The sequence below is a fragment of the Rhynchophorus ferrugineus genome, unplaced genomic scaffold, assembly GCF_030347505.1.
Source record: "Rhynchophorus ferrugineus isolate W39M unplaced genomic scaffold, kcgeb_rfMv2 rfM3, whole genome shotgun sequence".
Lineage (NCBI taxonomy): Eukaryota > Metazoa > Arthropoda > Insecta > Coleoptera > Curculionidae > Rhynchophorus > Rhynchophorus ferrugineus.
The window spans coordinates 15,299,208-15,322,499 of NW_027472582.1; the positions used below are offsets into that span (position 1 = coordinate 15,299,208).

Genomic DNA, 23,292 nt, shown 5'->3' on the forward strand with positions numbered 1-23,292 from the left:
TCAGAGCCTGTCTGTAAAGCTTCAATATGAAGTTAGTTACAAATGTATCATATGCTATACGCCATCTGTCTGATTCACTTCTTAAGAAGTAGCCAGAAATTTAATCGATTCTTGTATTGCCTCAATATTTTATCTCATTTGATCTGATTAAATTCTATCTGTAATAGATGTATAATCGGTAACCATTTTGGTAGTATTAGTCAATCCATTCGACTTCAATTAGTGTTCTGAATATGATTTACTTCAAATCCAATACAATGATACAGACTATCCTCCAATGTATGAAGCCCACTTTTGGAGTGTTTCTCCGAATCGTCTACAAAATATCAAGAAAAACTCTATACGACAATAATTTTCTTCCGTAAATCGAAATTTTATGAATTTTTGCATTAAATTATTCCAAAATATTATCATAAAATAAGCTAGATTTATTGTTTTATCAGTTTTGAGGTAATTTACGAACAAAATTCTATCCACAACCTAAAAAAACTGGCTCTAATTGGTTAAAACACGGCGATTTCTGAATAGAAACCCACTTCTACACAAAATAAGCGCTTCTTAGCCTCTTGTTTTAATTCAACATCATAAAAGTAAACCCAACTCTCTTCTAGAGTAATGAAAGGAGACACAAAATCCTCTTAATCTTATTTATTATAAAGTCGCAACTTAATGATATTTTGTTTTCCCTTATTATGTTTCATTTCGGAGCTTCTCAAATTTTTTAAATAATCTAAACCAAACTAAAAATAACTAGTTTGGTTTCAACAACATTAACAGCGAAGATTTTAATAGATCGACCCTATATTAAGACGCACATACAACGTATATGCAATGTTAACCCAATGTAACATTACAAAGCAACACATTGATTTATACGTACCAGCAGTTTAATTGATCATGTCTTCAGCACGAACAACTTCCTGATTATAAGCTGCGACTGATGGTAGAAATGCACCGCGCCATGTAATGGTACCTCCCCGAGAATATATCACCGCCGTTTACTTGATTTGGCATGACGGCACAAACAAAACAAACACGACGCTGCGCCTCCTCTTCGTAGTATTAGATTGAGTAGGCCGTGGAACGATTACCACGATTCTGCCTTCGTACTTTATCATCTAACATGAACGGCACACTAGATTCCCATCGGCCATTGTACCCGACTTTCCAATAAACGATTTCTTTTATAGTTTTCATTATTGTCATATTTTATCGTCAATTGTTTAAAACGTATTTTCATTTGTTTTAGTTAAAGAATTAGTCTATTTGGCCACGATTCTTATCGGGAATCCGTAAAGAATCTTAGCTCATTATCAATGATGAGTTGATTATTCGGCGTATCAAAGATTTACAATCGGGGAATGAAAGAAATTTCAATGTATGCACGCCCATCTGTTAAATCATTCCAATTAGTTTACGAGCAGTGATCGTTAGCAGGATTTTTTTTACTTTCACTTAATTAACAAGCATGATTAGAAGCCAAATTGCAGCCTTGTATATCATTATTAATTTATAATTACATATATTATGTGTTTACTAATTTGAATTACAACCTTCTTGTTACATACCAATCCGAAATATCAAGGCTCGTGATTATTCCGTAGCAATTTGAAGAAATTATCAAATCCATAGCCCCAAGTTAAATTTTATTTTTATTTTATACTTTCAATTTTTTTTGTAGATATATACTGTAAGTCCCCATAGGCTAAGAGTGTAAATCGAGTAGCCCCAAGCTATGAGAATCTAAGTTGCGTTTTGATAATTTCTCAAAAACTGCCTATTTATTATAAAAAAAGAGTTTGCACTTGATCATTCCGAAAATTCAATAAATTTCCAACAATTCAAAAACTCTTATTCCATCGATGTTCTAATTTGTAGACTCCACCTACGAAGTAAATATCCAGGGTACAACAAAAATACGCTTCCACAGCTGCTGTGATGTCTTAGTTCCATCCTTTTAAAAGTCGCAATCTAATTTATTTTTATATCATTATTGAAATAATTGAAAATATTGACCGAGTTCCTTTATAATTTGGGTGACAATTTCATGGTATTGAAATGGTCCTCTCACTTACGTCATTGACCGGATTACTACGAATGAATATTCCAACATCATCAATAATGAAGTTCTTACTATAACAAGCATATTGCTACCAAACTCTGCCACATTCCAAGAGTACTGCTTCTTTTGCCAGCACCATTGCCAAATTTCAAAAAAAAATGTGTTTTACTATGGTAGGCCGGTGACTTTTCAATTAACCTGTTGCATCTTTCCATTTTCTTGAAAATTATATAATTTTTTTTTTAAGACTTTCCAGTACACCTGCTTATATTAATTTCCACAATTCCAAGTATCGTTCCATTTTCATTCCAAAATTCCATTTTGTCCAATTTCTTAATCTCAATTTGGCAAAAAATCAGACGCATTATATGTTTTATAAGGCAAGTGGATTTTATTAATGAAATAAAAAAAAACAATAAAAACAGGTCCTAATTTACAAAGCAAATAAATATTCGCTTCCCAACTGCATTGCATGTAAATTTAAAAGGTTAAAAATTGCAACTTATCGACCTTACACATATTACTACAATCGAGACAATATAACTCGCTCTGTGAGATGCCATGAAGTCTAGCACTAGCATTCACGCGAGCCAGTGACGTAGCGTTAATACGATAATGATTGGTGCTATCGTACCTCATTCACCTTTGCCTAAGGTTACACCGGTGGATCGGCGCGTCAGTGCACGTGAGTGTGCGTACGAGTAAAAAACGCGCGGACCCGCATCCAATATAACCTTAGGCTGAATCTCGTTCCCGCTTGATCGAAGAGATGGTAAAATGCACGAAGACGCTTCTTCGCTGTAATTAGGAACGGCATTGAAGATTTTGTTTGGCTTCATTGAATTATTTCACTAGAACGTGCAAATTATTTCGCCGCTATTGTACAGACCGTTAAAATATTTATTCGATAATTGACCATTCAGGGATTATATTATTTTAACACAGAACCTCAACGGCTTAGCCTCGACTTTATTTTCTTTTTTTATTATACAGTGATACAATATAATATAGAGAATTATTCTTTTTGCATTGTGTATCATTTTAAATGAAGTATAAATACTAAATATGTTAGAAGAAACTTTATTTTATAAAATTTTATTATATATTCTGGAGATAAAATACTATACATACTAAAATACTAATATATAGATACTAATATATAGAATAGAATACTAATATATTCCTTTCATGCTTTCTGTCGATTGAAACTAGATGTGTCTAAATGACAATTTGAGTTTTTGAGAGAGAAAAAGTCAGTCGGAGTCATATCATGTGAATACTGTGGTTATTCGATAGTGTTTAATGAGATTACGGACAGAAATATATTTAAAATAATGACCTCGTGCCTTGTAGGGGTGCAAAATACAAGAGTTTCCACATATCTGGCCTTTCTCCACGATTTTGCTTTTCAGTTTACTTTAGCCACGTTATCAATTGAAACGTTGATAGTCGACAAGGCTAAAGCACATCTTCAACCCTAACTCAAATATTTTTTTAATGCACTTTAACATTCACGTACACGTGTTATTCATGTAGTCGATTTACCGTAAGTATTCTGCAATTTTTTCAGCCATTCAACATAACAAATTTCATTTGAAATATTTGCAACCAATAATTTTAGCAATTATGTTTTTATGTGTAATCTTGTATGACAATAAAAGATTATGTGCATTAAATTGGGCTTTTATATAAAATTTTATTCATAATGCTCCTCTAGAGTACTTATAATGAATTATAATCTGTCATCCGTTCCGTCTTGACTCCATTCTTCACGTTGTTCAAAAACATAAAGAGTCAAAATAATAAGAGTCTTTCACCTAATTAGCTAAATATTTCAAGGCAAATACTTTTGGCTTACCTACATCAATAAGAAAATGCTTACAGATTTTAAAAAGATTTGAATAAATAACAGAGTTCCAAACAGAAATACAAGAGTTCCATACAGATCGAACCGATGACGTAAATGGCATGATTTTCTTGGCAGATTTTGCACTCTTGGATAATCAGAATTATAAAGAATCAAAAGCATAGATGTACAACAATCACCCAGAAAGACAACAGGTGATTCCACTGGAACTAAATCAGTATCCGGCGGTAGGAAGGGGGAAAATCGAGGGAAACGTTCAAATTTCAAAGACAAAAAAAATGTTGTCCTATATTTTTTGTCTAAAATAATCAGATATTTGTGTATAAAGTTATTGCTGAGCTGTCACGGAAAATCGGAAGTCCTTCATTGCAAAAGCCATTCAGTTTGCTTTCTAACCACTAATTATAGTATATGCTATAATTCTTATAAGATCTTATAAGACCTCATAGGAATATTATAGTCAACTATTTCTATGGTGTAATGGTTTAAGCGTTTCGCTCCCAAACGGAAGTTGCGGGTTCGATTTCCAGTAGAAACAATAAATTTTTATTGTTGTTTAGTTAAAATAGTTGTCAAATCGCCTAAGCTAGAAAGCGGACCCCGGTGCCTGAAGCGCTACTTATTTTAATCATTGTTTCTTTATTCCTATTCTTCCTCATATGAGCTGCACCTCTACTTGGCCTACCCATTGTAATATTAAATAAAATAACCGCGTAATTTATTGAATAAATATCTAACACTAATAAGACAAAAATAAAATATGTTTAACGGAAAAATTGAACCGACTTCAAAAAAGAAATAAAGAGCTCATTAAAAATTAAAAAATAATCAAACTTAGATTTTTAAACCCAAAAAAAGTTTTGATATAAAATATGTACATCATAATCGTTGTAAACCTATATAAAAATAAACAAAAACCTTATTTAACCTATCTACTACACATATTTTATATCCTACTATATACATACAATTTAGCTTAATACCTACCTAAGCCTATTTATCTATTTACAATATTATTGTAATTACTACCATCAGTTTGAAGTCAGCACCGAGCCTAAACAATACAAAAATAGTAATATAATTTTGTGACATATACAAAAAATGTAATCATCAACATAGTTCATCATAGTTTGCTATAATTAAATAGATAAATAGGTTTATTTGTTTATTTAGCCAAATTGTGTGTATATGGTAGGAGTATAATACGCGTAGTAGTTACTTTAAACAAGGTTTTTATTACAACGATTATTATGTTATCTACATATTTAATATTAAAATGTTTTTTTTGTGTTAAAAATCTAAGTTTGATTATTTTTTAATTTTTAGTGAGCTCCTTATTTATTTTTTGAAGTCGATTCAGTTTTTGTGTTAAAAATATTTTATATAAAATTATATTAGGTAAGTAGAAAATACAATTATCATAAAGAAACGTGTCCTACACTTTTAAAATTACGGGATGTTTAAATTAAATTTCCTTTAAGTTGCAATAATCCGAACATTTCAATAATCCGGAACCCTTTGCCCTTTAATAGTGTCGATTTATGGAAACTCGACGGTATTTTCTCTCCTTCCACTAGATGTGGCATAATGTGTTTATGTAATTAACCACTAAACCTAAGTATCTTAAGTGATTACAAAACAAGAAAAAACCTTAATTAGGCTTTATGCACTACGTGCATTAATTCAGATAAGGAACACGGCTTTCTTTTATGTAATATAAATGCCCAGTCCGGAGATTTACATTAAGAGCAACAACAAAAAAATTGTCGAGATAAAAATTCTTCGTCGTCAACGCGAATCCTTCAATTCGCGACGAATCGCGGTACCGTAAAATGCAGCCAGTATGCGTGCGTATGACTACCTGTTGAAAACATAAAAACTGGTCCGGCATCGTAAGTTAATTCGTTAATGCCCCTTTGACATGCCAACTCGGATATTTGTGGTCAATTGTTTTCTTGTTCGGCGCATACGTCGACATTTTCTTTTTACGACTTCGTCGCTGGTACCTAAACAAAGCGAGGACGTAATTGTTATTTATGGTCAGGGGTTATTCTCACGTGTTAAATAAATATAAAAGGTATGGTACTTAAATTTAAAGATTAATTTCTAGTCTAGAAATTCGAAAAAAAATCGATTTCTTTTCATGTCCTTAAAGTCTAATCCTTTAAGAAATTCCTTTAAGGGGATTTTTCTTTTAAATTATTTTCTGACATATAGCTAATTTAGTGACGTGTTCTTTCGAAACTACTTTTCTCGAGACAATTAACATGGTTCAGGTTCATCTATACACTCTTCTATCGTATCAATGGAAAATTATTTGATTTGCTAACTGTTCGAAAAACGTGATTTTTTTGTTTTTAATAACCGAATATTTTAAAAATAGTATATATCAAAATTTCTCAGTTAAGTGAAGAGTGCCAACCCATCCATCCTGGGAATCTGCGTAAATACAGAGGATAGTATGAGAGTGATACTCTCACTGCAGAAATGTTAAAATAGCTGACTTGACAAACATAATTTAATGCAATATTTATATAGGAAAGTGGCGGAAATAATGACATCCGAGCTGACAAACAACTAAATAATGTTAAATCATGTAGACCCATTTCTATAATAACAGTTGTCTCGAAAATATTATCAAAGGATCAGAAAACTGTAGAATAAAAGTAGTAGAAAATAAATATGCTCAGATATTTTCCTAAACATAGCACAAGCTTTCGACCAAGTGTGCCACGAAGGCTTAATATACACTAAACAAAATACTTACAAAGCAATATGCAGAACTTTTAACATCCTGTGTTATTAAACAAAAACCAAAAATTATATATAAAGGGACTTCAGACAGCCAGCAATAAAATAACGCACTAAACACTATTCCTATCAACTTCACCAAAAAAAGAATAAAAATCCACCATATGTAGATGTCATTTTGACATGAAATAATAGAAACAGATTAAACAGCATTGCATGTGAGACAGCAGTTTAAAAATATTGTAGTGAATGCGCCTTAGTGTGCACATAATGACGACTGTTAAAGAAGATATACTTTTGGCACTAGTTGGACAACACATCTCTACCTCACTGAAAACGAACAAAGTGTGGAAAACTATGTAATAGTACGCGAAAAACTTGTAAATTGAAAGAAAATAACTACAGCTCACTAGCCCACAGCTGACCTATAATATATGAGAACGAAATTGAAAATTGTTAGGAACAAACTAATGGTTAATCTAGGAAACCAATTTTAATTGTAATATTATAGATTTAAATAAGAAATAGTTTGCTTAGTTGGCGTAGTGGTAAAGGCGGCAGGACGTTCCACCTACTGTTGCGATAGTCGCGGGTTCCAATCCTGCTGGGGCATGGTCGTAAATTTATGTTGGTGATTGTCCTGGGCAATAGTGCAAAATCCGACAAGGAAAATGATCCGAGACACGCCAGTAACCAGGTTGGGTAAAATCGGATGTCTTCTGGGATGATTTCTAAGTTGGTCACTCGCCAGTCGGTAGGCTTAATGCCGAGGACCGTGGTTCCGAGCCCACGTTAAACTATAGGTCCAGTCCAGATAAACCCTAGTTGGAAAAAGGAGACTTAAATTATACTAAAAAATAGATAGGAAAAATATTCTAAATAAAAAAAAGAAAGTCAATTGAACTCTGGGATTGAAATATACACCAATATTAGAGTATTATCTAAAATTCTATGAATTGTAGTTATCAAAACCCTATCCAATTTCAACAAACGTATCAATTTCACTCATACTTTTGATGTTCTGTTTTACTAATTTGACGTTCATTGTATCCTAAAATATTGTCCAAAAGTATTTAATAATTTATTAATGTTTGTTTAGGTAATAAAAGGCGAACAATATTTTAAACCAAATAAACAAGGTTGTATAAATGAAACATTATTTCACTTTTATTTAGAACACGATTCATTTATAAAAATTCCCTTTCAAGCTGCAACAGTGTATTCTCCACAACTTTTGCAACCAAGCTTTGTCATACAAGATATTTCCTAGGAAATACAAATATCTGAAACAGTTGATTCATTAACTGGTAAGCTCTCCTAAAGTTCAAAAGCTTTTTCATTCCAATTAGTCTAGAAATTTATCGTAATTCAATTATTTTAGCCATCTATTTTGTCCTCTGTTGCTAACATCTAAATCAAAACAGACAATTGAAATATAACGGAGCCCCATCATAAAGTTTTAAAAGTGATTGATGGAGCACATATACTGAACCCACTCAATAATACTAGATGGAAAAGTGTTATTTTATGTAGGGAAATGTGAAAACTATCGAATTTAACAATTGTTTATATTTATACTACTCATTTTCACCAATAGATATCGCTGATTTTGATCATACAACCGCCTAATAAATTGCCTGCACGTCTGAAATGTACTCGATTAAACATACCACGGGTTGATCGACGTCAAAGCAACCTAGAAGCCCAGATCGACTCGGGCCAGCCATGAGACTTATGAGAGTGAATCTGCGCTGCTAGAAAAAAATTATACCAGGTGTTCAGCCCGGGGCGCCGAGATAACAAGCGACTATTTCTTAAATGCCATTGTACGGGTTTCTTCATTTATGCTTTTTTCTCACTACGATTTCAATCCTAACACCGTTTAAAAATTACACACCTGTTTGAACCTGCGTCCTGGTGCAGGGTTGGAATGGCGTTTTATATTTGCTCTATTAATAATCAATTATTTCAGTCAATAAGTAATCTTTTATTGGTTTACCAATTTTAAAAAATTTTATTTAAACATGAAAACGATGGAATCAAATTGGGGTTCGACGAAGAAATATATAAGTTTTATGATGATCAAATTTATTAAGAAACAAAATTTTGAAAGGAGTTTAAAACTAAAAATAAAAAGAATAAAAATGCTAAAGAAGACATATTTTAAAGATACTCAAATAAATAATTTAAAAATGTTCAGAAAATAGAACCTTTTGTCTATGGATCAAGAGAATATGAAAATCGAGCAATCGAGTAAGATAAGTGATAAGAATTAAAATATAAAATCACAAATAAGAACGGATGAAAGCTAAAGAGAGTAAAAGAGGAAAATTAAGGAAAAGCACACTAACAGAAAAATGACAGAAAAATACAGTAAATAAAACAAATGTGCAATATTGTATTATTGTAAATTATGTAACAATTTTAACACAAGTATTTGGAGTAAAACAACTAAATAACGTGTATCTGAATGACTGACTAAATGTCAGCTCAATGACTAAACTTAAAAGTTAATTAGCTACTTCCATAAAAATATATCTTAATTAATTATATAATATTAATTATCTTTCATACAAAAACTATTATGGGTTAACTTAAACTATTATTAATTAACTTATGTAGTTTTATTTTTTTTAAATTTGCCTACCAATAATTTGAATCTTATACGCCTTAGTTTACATCTTACATAGCACCACGTAGATTGATATTGAGCATGACTCGCAAGACTACACAATAGTATATATTATTGTTAACTGCTATTACTTGGGTATGAAGGTGCAGGACCAAGATAAGTCTGCTGAAAGATAAAAAGAAAAACTCAACAAGTAAAATATTATCAACCGCATATATTGAACCAATCGGAGTTGGGTAATCCCAAAACTAGAAACATCTAAGACCAATATTGCAGCAGCAGAATTTTCTGTAGAATGATTCATCGTCTTCAGGTGGATATAATATCAACGAAATATATTTCTTTTTTTTATAAGAAAAGCATCTCATTTTTCGTTATGGTATTAATGATTGTTAAGCAAACTTCACACAACAAGACTGTAACCTGATTTAACATTAAACAATCAGCTCTAAAGCTTTAACATACTTTCTACCTGTTAGGCTGGTCGTCCAGGTATTGAATAAACCTAGGTCTAAAGAATTCCTGAATGTATTACGTTTCAAAATAATACTCTAACACTAAAAAAAGTCTTAATTATATTTATTCACCTAATATATACGAAAAGGTAACAATACAGGCCTGCACTTTTAAATTATGTAATAGGAATCGTACACCGATATGTTATGAAAGAGCTTTAATTATTGTTAATTCCTATGTCAACAATATTTAACACCATGGCAGGTGATTGAAATAAATGAATGCAAAAACTTTCTTTTCGTTTGTATTTTTGCGACCCGCCGATTTTTTACATGCCGACTCGTTGTTAGATAACTACCTTTTAGAGGCAATTAATCGACTAGTAATATTGTATTCGTCAGGTCGATTGAACCGTTATTGCAGAAAAAAAGCAATTTACACTACACACCATTGTGCGGTCTGTTTCCAGCTTAATAAACGTATTAGTAAATATACTGACGCGGTTCCTGGGACTTCGAGAACAAATTTACCGACAATTTCCATCGATATTTCTTGAGGTCAGGTGATTGGACTCGTGATGACTAATGCTCCGAGTCATAGACATTGTTTTCTTTTATGAATGCAAAATAAATTACAATATTTAAACTAAATAATTGTGTATAGCAATACCTCTAGTTAAGTCTTCTAATCTAATATAATTATGTAATAGTTTTTTTTTGTATACGAATATTAATAATATCACAATTTATGAAGACTAGAATATTATTTTCTGAAAAGGTGTTTCTGAAATGGTATATTCTTTTGGCAATAGAAGTATTGATTTGTTATCTTTTCACTACATAGTATAAAACAAAGTCGCCTTTTCTGTCCCTATATCCATAGGGATATAGGCATAGCACATAGGTGCGCTTAAATCTTTAAAACTACGCAACGGATTTTGATGCGGTTTTTTTCAATAGATAGAGTGATTCAAGAGGAAGGTTTATATGTATAATACATGCATAATATACTAAGGCAACATTGCTAATTTTAGAGGTTTCTAACGTGATGTCGTAAATTAACCTATTTTTTAGGCTTATTTTTTAGGCAATTAGCAAAAACGCTGCCTAACCCTACGAGTTAGATCAAATTAATGTACTACAGTATTGTACACCATAAAAAGGTCTATAAAAAAGTCCGCGATGGTATATGTTTATCTTGTAGGGATAACCCACATTAACCATTTTTATTGTTTACTTTTTACGTGAGAAAATGGCTTATTTACGAAGCTATTTTAAGCAATACGGCATTAATCCTTATCGAATTAAGTACCTTAAATACAGTGTGCAATTAATATAGATCAATATGGTTCCTTACAGCATGTAAATTAAACAAATATTTTCGGATTAGATATTACAAATTTAAAATTTGCGTTTAAATATGTGTAATGTAATAAAAATTGTATGAATTTAGATATTCCAAAGATAGCAGGAAATCTTCATAGTAAGTATAGGGGAAGAGGAATTGTTTTACTCCAAATTTAATGCGTGCAGGCCAAGGGCAGTAATGAATGAACCAAAAATACTGGATCGATTTTAATCATGTTTTCATTGAGTGACATAGGCATATATATTTTATGCCCGTGCAAAGTCGGAGCGGGCCGCTATGTTTTTATATACAACGTTCATATTTTTTCTGTAGTGTATTTAATTTAGTATCAGCATTGCACCCGTGCGAAGCCGGGGCGGGTCGCTAGTTATATATAATTTAAAGTATGTAGTATTTAAACCGGACCTACTACTTATCAACATAGAGACGACTCTCTCTATTACTAGTCATCAAGTTGGCCAAAAAGCTTGTAGCATCATATTGTACGTCACGTCTGATTTACATTTTTTTCGCGTAATTATATCCACCACTATGTTTAAAAATAGGACTCGGGTCTCAAATGGATTTAACAAATCACTTCACCCGAAAGAGTGAAAAAATAAAATCAAGTACTCTAAGACCGTCATTGTCGAATAACCTCTTGTAATATAAATTGTTGTATCTAATATAAAAACTTTGTTCCAGGATCTCACTCGATCGTTGAGGACGACTTTCCAGAAGAAATAGTTGAAGCGCCCCACAATATCCAGAAACGCGACCTAACATTGGACGAGGACATCATCTACGACAGTTTCAAGAACGATTACAACAGTCTGCCGGAAGTGCTCAGGACTACGCGAAACACCAACTCTAAAGACATATTCACTAAGGAGAGTAACGAATATTTTATCAAAGTATTAATCGTAGCCGACAGCACCATGTTGGAATATCACAAGACCCACGAGGCTGTAACAAAGTACATCTTAATTTTAATGTCTCACGTAAGTTGCACATTATATCTATATTAACATATAATTGAATTACTGTAAAAATGCATTTAGATTTTAAGGTTAGGTATTTTTTAGTAGTTAAATTAATTGTTTTATTAATGTAATATATCCCAAACATACACATTGGGCATCGCTACTGATTAGGACCAAGGATATAGAATTGTTAAAGGCTATTCAGGCATATGGCTATGAAACTATTTCGACGGCTAAATCTACATATTGGCTAACAGATCCACATAAGATCCCAGACCTGCTGAATCTCTATATCATCAGAAACATATTAAGCAATTATATGGCAGTTAAAGAAAATCTAGAACTAACCTAAGACCATTTTACGATTGTGCTGACTTTAATTTAATACATTATATTAAAGCCAAGTAATCGCTATTTGGTTAATAGAAGAAATCGTCAACATAAAAAATTCTTCATATTAGACTACCACAACTGTTGAAGTTGGCTAAAGGAATTATGACTCCTAAACCTCGTATTGGTTAATCATGCCAGTCATTATTTCGACAATGTTCAAGTTATTTGAAAAACTTCTATTGAAATGGATAAATCCACCAATTGAGTAAAACATCCTATTCCAAATCATCAATTTGGTTTTAGAAAACAATATTCCACGATTAATTAGGCTCACAAAATAACCAACGATAGAAATAGTCATAGAAAAATCACTAGATCACAAGCCTTCGATAAAGTTTGAAGGTTTAAAAGAGGCATGAGATATTTTCCAGATAATCGACCATGACACCATATACTTCAAAAAAAACTATGGCCATGACTTGACTGACCCTAACCAACCAACACAATGAAGCCTCCATTAGCGCACCCGGGGAAACCCACTGTCTTGATTCTTCCTTGGTCTATTGTGATGTATCCATGTTTTAGTATATATGTTCAATACACAAATGTTCTCGTAAAATGTGATGTACCTGCTCAGTTGAGCCTCAACCTCCTGACGTAGTTTCGTTCTCCGAACGTCGAATATCATTCCATGGATTTTATCGACGATTTCTGGCATAATGACCATTTTTGGGTGACCTGAACATTCTACGCCGCTTGTGCTTGTACGGCCATAATGAAATTCAGTGAATCACTACTTAACTAATAAAATTGATGGTACATAGTATTTATCAAGTCTTTCCTTCGTTTTGGCGATGATTTTTCTGAAAAAAAACTTAATCAGTACACGAAAATAAATTCTCAATTTGTATTAAAATTCGCGCGATTGTCCACTTACTATTTAAAACTATATGACACAGCTTGCTCAAAATCTCACAGCAGTGTATTAATAGATGGCAGTTAACGGAAGTTACTGAGCGGAAATTTCTAATAGTCTATAATTTATCGAACTGCCCTCGTATGCTCCACAATAAGATATATGCAAGAATAGAGAATACCAAGTAGTGTGATTATATTGAACGTTTAAAAGTTTTAGTCTATATGAAGAAGAAAAGAAGGTCAAGTTAATATATGAGAGAAAAACAAAGAGTTGTGTGAGTGAATAAAAAAGGTTGAGATGATTTAGATAGAACCTAATGGCTGCAGTCTAAAAAACTTTGACGAAAGTCACGAAAGACCCTAAGGCTTATACAATGATTATTGGGATTGTAAAATCACTTAAACAAACATTTTCCTGATGTTTCAACTTAGAAAACGCCGAATAATATATTTGACAGACAGTGATAATTAAAATTGATTATATTCTCTTAAAGTTAGAATAGATCGAGTTTTCCTTTTAACTCACAGCAGTATCTGGCTATTCTGATTAATGGTAACTTCTTGCCAATAGTAGCAAAAACTGTATTCGTCTTTTGAATGAAAACGTATAACAATCGTTTAGAAAAGAAAGTCTGAATTCAAAGATCGTAATGTGGCCCTCGGATAAAACCCTAGTACTACAAAGGCACGATAAAACTAGCCTAAACGCGAGTAGCTAAATTTACTGTAGCAAACATGACTAAAAAGTCGATATTGAGAATCCTAGGTATCGTAACTTATTCATAAGCATCTAATAATAAACTAGACATTCAGATCACAATTAATTATATGAAATTTTCAGAGTTATTATAAAACAATAAAAAATATTTGCAGAAACAACAACCTTGTCGTGTGTTATGTTACTCAACGTAAAATTATTGACATTCCTTACATAATTTATTTTCTTATTAGTGCCAAAACTGCGTGCGGTTATATATACTTTGAATGCTTCGTTTATAAAACCCGTAAATTTAGTAAAAAGGTTTACACGGGATTTGGCAAGCTCTTAAAAAATTACATAAACCTATTCATTTATAATTCACATTCAAATTCCAGTGTCTCGTGACAGTGCATAAAAATACACACTATAATAAAGAATGTCAATGTTAAAATAACTTATAATCTATATTGCTTTCTATATATATTTCCATAAGATATGAAATGCGTAGGATTTAAAAACAAAAAAATTCTTTTACTTAGAACTATTTTACTATTTTTGACCATTAATGGGTATTTATTGAAGTAAAAAAGTATAAAACATAAATGAACAGAGGTTCAACTGTGCAAAAAAACGCGGAAAATATATTTTCAGAGACATTTGAGCTCCAATCTTATCGCTTAATTGCTCGCCGGTGATGAAAACGAAGTTATTATAGTATTATGGAACTAGCGACACTTAGGTAATAGCTAGGATACTTATATACATCGAGCAAACGTAAAATAATTCTACATAAATTTTCTGTTCCTCCCATATGTTACAAAACAATTATGGTACCCATGGCTTGTCAGTATTTACTACAGCAAAACCAAAGTACTGCAAATACTTTTGAGTGCATTTAACAGGATTTTCCACGTTTATGTAGTATATTTCTACAAACTCCAAAATCTACAAACCTAACAAAAACACATTGAATCGACTTTGCAACATCCACAATTTCACACCTTTCGAAGCTCAATTGAACATCTGAGTTCAGGCCATCAAATAAAGTTAAGAATCGTTCTCATCTATTCCAGAGTCCAAACATTGACCCGAATTTGTAAACTAGTGCTAACTCATGACTTATAAGCATTTATTTTTATTTAACTTCTTCACAAAAGACCTTTTTTCCTTTTTTTGTTGTGGTTCATCTTTTATGATTCTCTTTAATAACGTCGTTGAGAATGAATCCGTAAGTATTTCAAAATTATTCTTGTTTCATTCAAACACCAATTACTTACTCATCGCGTTTTTTTTGTACATATTCATTTACTATTCTGCTATTACCACATTCACTTTAAGTAATAATACCAAAAGACAAATTGGACTGCTCCTCAAATTCTACTCATTTACTTAATATTCAAGGTTAATTGAAATAATTTTAACCTTGAAACCAAAATCACCTTAAAAATAAGTGTAATAACATAATAACTATTGCCTTATTAAGATTAATTTACATTATTAGTTACACTCCAAGAGTAAATCGAGTAATATCTCATAGTATATGTTTAACATACTAATTTGAAACCTCGAATGTAATATGTCCATTCAAAGTCATCCGTCTATATCATAATATTCAGCCACATCTTGCAAGCATACACTGTTACAGTTTGATGCACTACTTTACTATTACTACAAATGTATTAATAAATAAAAATAAAATTGTAAGTCGACGTATCACAAACACAAAATGAAAAATGTTCTGGACCATCAATATATTCAGCTAATGTGAAGAAAATGGTGACTGAAAAGCAAATGCAAATTCGTCCAAAAAGGCCAGATTTCTGGAAAGAAAACTCTTGATTCTTACATCACGACAAGGCACAGTATCTTATAAATAAATTACTTATTGTGGGCGTATTTCTGACCAAAAACTCAACTAACATCATTGACCAATCATACTATTCTTCTGATATGTCAATGGACGTCGATTTTGAAAAAATTCTTTTGCAAAACATTTCGTATTTTATCAAGCATACCTAAATGCTGCTGTACCTAAAATATTCCATTTTTAAATAATTCAATTATATTTTCAGGTAGCACTACTATTTAAGGAACCTTCCATTGGAAACGCCATCAGTGTAACTGTAGCTCATATACGAATTCTGGATTACCCCATTGATATTATTTCGAACTCATTGTCACAAGGTAACATATTTCTAATACACAGAACCATATATGTTTTACTAAAAACAATGTATTTGTTTCAGATATGTTGATTGGTTTCTGTCGTTGGAAACAAAAGCATATATCAAGCGAATCCCACGACATAGCCCTTCTTTTGACTAGGTAAGTTCGACCTAAAAATCATCACATAATACCAATTGCAAGGGCATATGTTTCAAGAATCAAAATAATATTTTCACTGTCACAAAGTGTAAGAGAAAAAGAGGTGAGAATTGTTTTTATCATGTCCCTACATTTGTGGTGCTGGGGCCTTTTGAACTATTTGTTAATAGAAGTGAAAGACAATGAGGACGATTTTTATTGATTTTGTTGCTCAACACTTACTTTTTCCAAGCAATCTCTGTAAATGATTCTCAGGTTTATCAAAAACTGTAGCTAGGATCTTGCAGATCGATTTTAGTGTCTTCTTTTTCTTTGGAATCTGTTCATCGTGAGGAAATAATTAACTTGTCTTGTTATGTCGTTACCGTTATCGTTACATAAAAACTCAGAATCTCATCACTATACTTTGCAATGTGCTTGTAGGTTCTACTATTTCAGTCACTTTGATCTCAAGAATGTGTATTTTATAGGTGTATGTCAATCAGTTGCCCAATTATAAACAATTGCAAATACAAGAGGAGATATACCATAAACTTTATCCAACTCAGGCTAGATCTCTTACCACGTTATTCTTTTTAAATGTTTGTTATTATTATACTGTAAATTGTCTTTATGGTTCTGAAAGCTTATTATCTTCTGAAACAGATTCAAATGAAACAATGTGATGTGATCTATTAAATGGTTAATACAGTTGGGTCAAAATCAGAAACAAATAAAAAATTTTGATAAAACGGACAAATCAAATAAAATCCATGTTATTGATAGTTTATTCATTCCAGACGAGCGATTTGTAAGAACACGACATCCTGTGCCACTCTAGGTGTCGCTGAAGTCGATTCTATGTGTAGGCCATCAGGATGCACGATTGTCAGAGATAAAGGACTCTCAACATCTTACACAATAGCTCACGAACTCGGTCATGCAATGAGGTAAATTTTTCACGGTTTCATTTATTTATGAGCATACCGTATATTAGGTATTTGTATGAATTTTGATCAATAATATCTATTGGCAAATATGCGAAGTATCAATGTAAAAAACATTTAAAAAATCTAGCCTAACCTTTGAATTTAATGGTTTTAACATTTCTCTATATAAAATAATGGTTTCCATTTAATATTATTAGATTATTCAGTTTATTTAGACGTCATTCATGGAACAGTCCAAATAGCAATTTCGATATTCATGGCTTTTGTTGTTTCACCTGAAAAAATTTACTACCGATAACCAGAAAACACCTTTAGAAACTTATGGTGATTCTGCTCTACCATATCTCAACTATCGGTTTTGGTTTTGACGATTTAAATGTGCTGATTTTGATCTCAATGATAAAGAATGGTCTAATGGAGAAAAAATAAGAGGATAATAAATTGCAATTGGACGAAAATGCAGCTCAAACTTATAAGGAACTTTCAGGTAATATATCATTTGAAGAATCAACTGTAAATGCAACAATTCATAGCCATAAAATTATGTTGTGCATCAAGACGTAATGTATTATGACATTTTAATGTCAATTGATCAAATTTAACGACGTATTGTTGCAAAAACGCCCTCAAAAGCAAGCAATATACGTAGGGCCATCCTCTTACATGACAACGCTCGACTATACGTTGTAAAAATGTTTAAGTATACACTATTGCAGCTTGAGCGAGAAGTTTTGCATGCACCTTGTATACTCACAAGACATAATGCCTTCTGATTGTCATGGATTGGTTATCACACAGTTTCAATATGAATGAATCACTGCTAAATCAATATCCTTCTTTCAACACGATATCGTCATATTGTCAGAAAGAAGGGAAAATTTGTAGAAATCATGGAAATATTTTGATATATATTATAAAAATGTTTCCCAATAAATGCATTTTTTTAAATGAAAAAATGATCAGAATACATACAAGCATCTAATGTATATTCACTTATTCTAATTCTAATTACTAACAATATATTCTCTGTTTGACGTCATCATTATTTTGTTTGTTATTCATGTGAATTGTGAACTACAAAATATAAAGAATCAATACAAACAGATTAAACCAAGCTCAATTATTTTTCAGGACTACAGGTGATGTTACTCTGTAAAATACAAAATTTATGTTATAATTACCGAACAATGTTTTTTTTTAATATAGCATGCCACACGATGACGACAAGAAATGTGCCGTACACAACAAAGGGACAACAACCAACAACATCATGACAGGGACAACCAAAAACGATTCGAAACCATTTATGTGGTCGGCCTGCTCCAAACATTATGCCACCGAATTTCTAGAGTACGTCTTATAAAACACTATTTACTAATAAACTATCCAATAATTTGTTAAATAATACTGATTATTCAAGTATAAATAATAAATAAATAAAAATTAATGGCAAATTTAATGCCGTATTGCGCTGGGTGTCAACGACAATTGAAACTATAGAATAAACACACATAGAATGCGATCTCCTAAATATAAAGTTGTAGCCAATTTTTGTTCGTCTAAACCACCTGAGGGCGCTCCAAGCAGGTTAGTTTACTACAGAGGGAAATAATTTAATTCAATAAAGGGAGATAAGATATACATAATAATTTAAATAATTAAATACAAATTTTTAAAAATAATTTATTTAAATTCTAGTAAACATTTGTATAAAACATTTTCAAAATACATGAATGAGCAATATCTAATATAACAAGTTATAATCTATATATTTTCTAATTGTACATTGTTATTGACTTAAAATTTATAAAGTATATAATTATATGTTGAAAAATTAATTATACTTAAAAAATATATCTGAATTTACTGAATATGGAGATTACCTCCTACAATTTTGAATAGGAAACCTCCCTTTTTTATATATTTTGATACGCATATAAATGGACACTATCCATGCAGCATTTTTCATTTTTGCCCTTCGCAGTCCTATTTACTTTTTTCATCCACCAGAACAAGCAACGACTAACTACTATTAGGTATTCTATCTTGGTTAAACAATCGCCTACTACATTTGAGTCCATAATCATCTAGTCAGTCTGAAATTCAAAAATTAAACCTTCCTGCCCTGAAGTTTGATGTAGAGATAAGAGGTTTCCTGAAGTTTATCATTGTTTACTTTTAAAATCCTTTTCTACGCTAGAGCACTATCCTTTATACATAATAATTTAAGTTAATTTTAGTTAAACATTCATATCCAAACAACACTCTTATTATGTTTTTGAATTTAAACAAATAATATTTACCTTAAATGCTACAGAAATAACACCAAAAATAGAAATAAAAGAAATATAACCTAAGATATTTTACAAAATTGTCAAAACCTATAATATTTCTACCTCCGACTCTCTAATGACTTAGACGCACAATAGGAATACGGTTATGGTATGCCTATTTAAGTTCCCATTCTATATTTCTATGTCTTGTGATTGCGTTGGATGTCAACATCAATAGAAACCACGTCAGTGTCAAAATAAAAATTAGTTGTCAATTGTTAACAATATATTAATAACTAAAACTAATAATTATTAGAAGCACAAATAACAAAACATATGTTTAACTATTTTACCGACAACATCTATGTATAAAAATAGATCTGCATTTATTTATTCAAGCCGAACAACGAGAAACTAAGCTTAACAAGAGAAACCTAATTTTATACCTACTTGTTCCACAAAGATGTCGATTTAATGTTAAAATGGTTGTATACCATATAAACGGCTTCCTTATTTATCTCTCTGCTGTGGTCCTCAAACAACTGGGTTAAATACGTCCCATTTAAGGAACAACGTGCAACTATCAGTGATCATCTTTTGTCCCGATGTTTTCTAACCCCGTTTCAACAATGCGGCTAATGGAAATTGTCTAGAAATTATTTCCGTCTATTTAGAACTACGCTGTTAATTCATCTTAGCTTCTTATAAGGTATTTATGTATACTTTAATTTGTATATCGTTGTTCATTTATTTTAATTTCTATAAGGTTCAGACATTGACTGTTATTTTTGCTTACAATGAGTACTTGATTTATGACTAATTAATTTTTAGCTGCCATTTTGTTCAATAAATTATAATTTTCCTGATTTTCAGTACACTTACTGACGTTTTAGTTGTTTTTTAATACTGTTTGTTTTTTAATTGTTTGAAATGCGAACTAACAATCAGTGCGAACTAAAATGCCGAACATAGTGGATATTGTAACCATTCATATTATAAATCGCCGATTTTCGTAATTATTTTTCTTAGAACTATCTTGATAAAAAGTTTATTATCTTGATAAAAAAAGAAATGCCCTTCTAAAAATCAGGTTTTTTCTTACAGATTCTTATATCTGCTTTCCTAAAACGTTATTATATTAATCCGATTTTCTTCTCACAAACAAAATCTCATTTATTCCCCAAAACACTAGAAATAACACCTTCATAACCAATTTCTGAACTTTAACTAACTTCAAAACAGAAGTAATGGGTTCGCACCAATCTTTAACCTCTTTGTTGATGATCATGGAGTTAGTTTGAGGATCATAGCAGAAAACCAGACTCATCCAAAGTGATGATTGAAAAATGTTTCAAACAAATCCAAATAAACTCAAAATAATGATCATACTACTTAATAAGAGACCTTCTGCTAAATCCCTGTATTAATAGTTGCATATATTTTGATCAGCGATATCTATCTGTGAAAATACGAAGTAAATAATTGCTAACCAACGTAATCTAATGTTGACAGGTGATGGAGCACTCCAAACCGCATTTTCAATATTAATTACTTTTGTTATTTCTCTATTCTGGCGTATTGCAATTGTCGGCTTTGGTTTTAACGATTTAAAAGTGAGATAACAATGATCGTTGATTATATCAATGACAAAAGTGATCCCGGATGACCAAAAGAGTTCAATTTCAAGAGAAGTCCATGAACTGCAAGACTAACTAGACGAAAACCTCAAGCTGAAACTCTCAAGGAACTTTCTGACAGTTGAGCATTAGTCATTTTATTAACTATCAATGATATTTCGAAGCGTTTCTACATTTCGATTTCATTGCTTGCCAGGCAAAAAAAGAATTGTAATTGGCGATGAAAAGTGGATCTACTACTATCATCCTAAACTCAAAAAGCTTTTGGGTTGGCCCAAGAGAGTCATCCAAATCGTGGTAGTGTATTACCAATTGTCATTTGAATAAATTCAATGACGTATTGTTGCAGAAAATAATATCAACCTCTTATATATACATACACTGTTATATTGAGCTCGAATTGAATTCAGCCCAGCATGACGGTTACAAACTGCTAAAGAAGTACTAGAAAGTAGAAAATCAATCGCTGCCACACCAAAACCGTTCGTACGATATGTTATCACGTCGACAGAAAAACGGGAAAAAATTATATATTAATTAGTGTACATTTAACAGATCAATTGAAAAGTCCCCGACCTACCATAGTAAAATACATCTTTTTGGTAAAATTAGTTTTTTTTATTCAACATAATTCCCTTCAAGGGTGATATATAGCGACCCTCCAACTTTTCGATACCATTTTTGTAGTACGATTTGTCCTTTGCTTCAAAATGGGCCTCAGTTTCGGCGATCACCTTTTCATTCGACGAAAATCTCTTCACAGCGAGTATTCTTTTGAGATTTGAGATCAGGAAATAGTCGCTGGCGGCCAGATCTGGAGAATACGGTGGATGAGGAAGCAATTCGAAGCCCAATTCATGGATTTTTGCCATTGTTTTCACTAACTTGTGACACGGTGCATTGTTTTGGTGAGGCAGCACTTTCTTTTTCTTCAAATGCGGCGGTTTTCCGGCGATTTCGTCCTTCAAACTGTCCAATTACGCTATGTAATAGTCGCTGTTGATGGTCCTTCCTTTTTCAAGGTAGTCAATGAAAATTATTCTATGCGCATCCCAAAATACGCCATAACCTTGCGAGCTGACTATTGCGTTTTCCAACGCTTTGGAGTGGGTTCATCATGTGCAGTCCACCCGGATGACTGTCGATTGGACTTTGGAGTGAAATGATGGAGCAACGTTTCATCCATTGTCACATATCGACGCAAATACTCTGGTTTATTACGCTTGATCATCTTCAAACACTGCTCCGAATCATCAACTCGTCGTTGTTTTTGGTCAAAAGCGAGCTCGCGCGGCACCCACATTGCACAGAGCTTTCTCATAACCAAATATTTGTGAATGATATGATGTACACATTCAGTTGATATCTTTAGAGTGTCTGCGGTCATTCAAACCCATTTTGTAGAATTTTTTAATGTTTTCGTCGGTAACAACCTCTTTTAGGCCTCCACTGCGCTCACCGCCTTCGGCTTCGGAACTTAGCATACCAATGGTTGATTTTCCTCGGTCAGTGTCCGGAAACCCGGCATCAAGCCAAGTTTTTGCTTCAACTGTATGTTTTTCTTTCAAAAATCAATATTTTATCAACACGTGAAATTCCTTTTTATCCATTTTTTTCACAATAAGAAAAGTTGCTTCACTCAAAATGCTATAATTAACAAACTAATGATCTAACAGCTGTCAAATTTATACCCGCATCTTTTGAGGGTTAGGGCTAACTAAAAAACATATGGAGTTAATTCTAGTAGCGCCATCTGTGTCAGTCCGGAGACTTCTCAATTGACCTGTTATATCAGATTTTCTCAAGAAATATTATTTTTTAAGGTAAAAATATGATCAGAATATGTGCAATCATTAATCCGTTTTCGAACTTACCGAATAGCCTATTAATTAAGGAATTCGTGAATTTTCCAATAGTTCATCCAGATCGAACTGTTTGCTGCGGCAGCCGTCCAGGAATGAGCTGTCACCCGACTATTCGCGCCTTCTACCTGGTGACATATTCGAAATCGACAAGCAGTGCGAACTAGAATTTGCCCCTGGGTTTAAATTCTGCAACGTACTATATAACGTGAGTGAG

At 32.1% G+C, this 23,292-nt stretch overlaps 1 protein-coding gene across 3 annotated transcripts in view; it reads left to right on the forward strand.

Moving 5' to 3' along the window:
- The window catches only part of AdamTS-A (ADAM metallopeptidase with thrombospondin type 1 motif A), a 367,686-nt gene that overhangs the window by 309,084 nt on the left and 35,310 nt on the right, over window positions 1-23,292 (forward strand). For all 3 annotated transcript variants that reach the window (XM_076401036.1, XM_076401039.1, XM_076401037.1), the window contains exons 8-13: window positions 11,821-12,116; window positions 16,122-16,233; window positions 16,296-16,374; window positions 17,154-17,303; window positions 18,510-18,653; window positions 23,130-23,283. In XM_076401036.1, coding sequence (XP_076257151.1) covers window positions 11,821-12,116; window positions 16,122-16,233; window positions 16,296-16,374; window positions 17,154-17,303; window positions 18,510-18,653; window positions 23,130-23,283 — 935 coding nt within the window. The remainder of the gene's footprint in view (window positions 1-11,820; window positions 12,117-16,121; window positions 16,234-16,295; window positions 16,375-17,153; window positions 17,304-18,509; window positions 18,654-23,129; window positions 23,284-23,292) is intronic.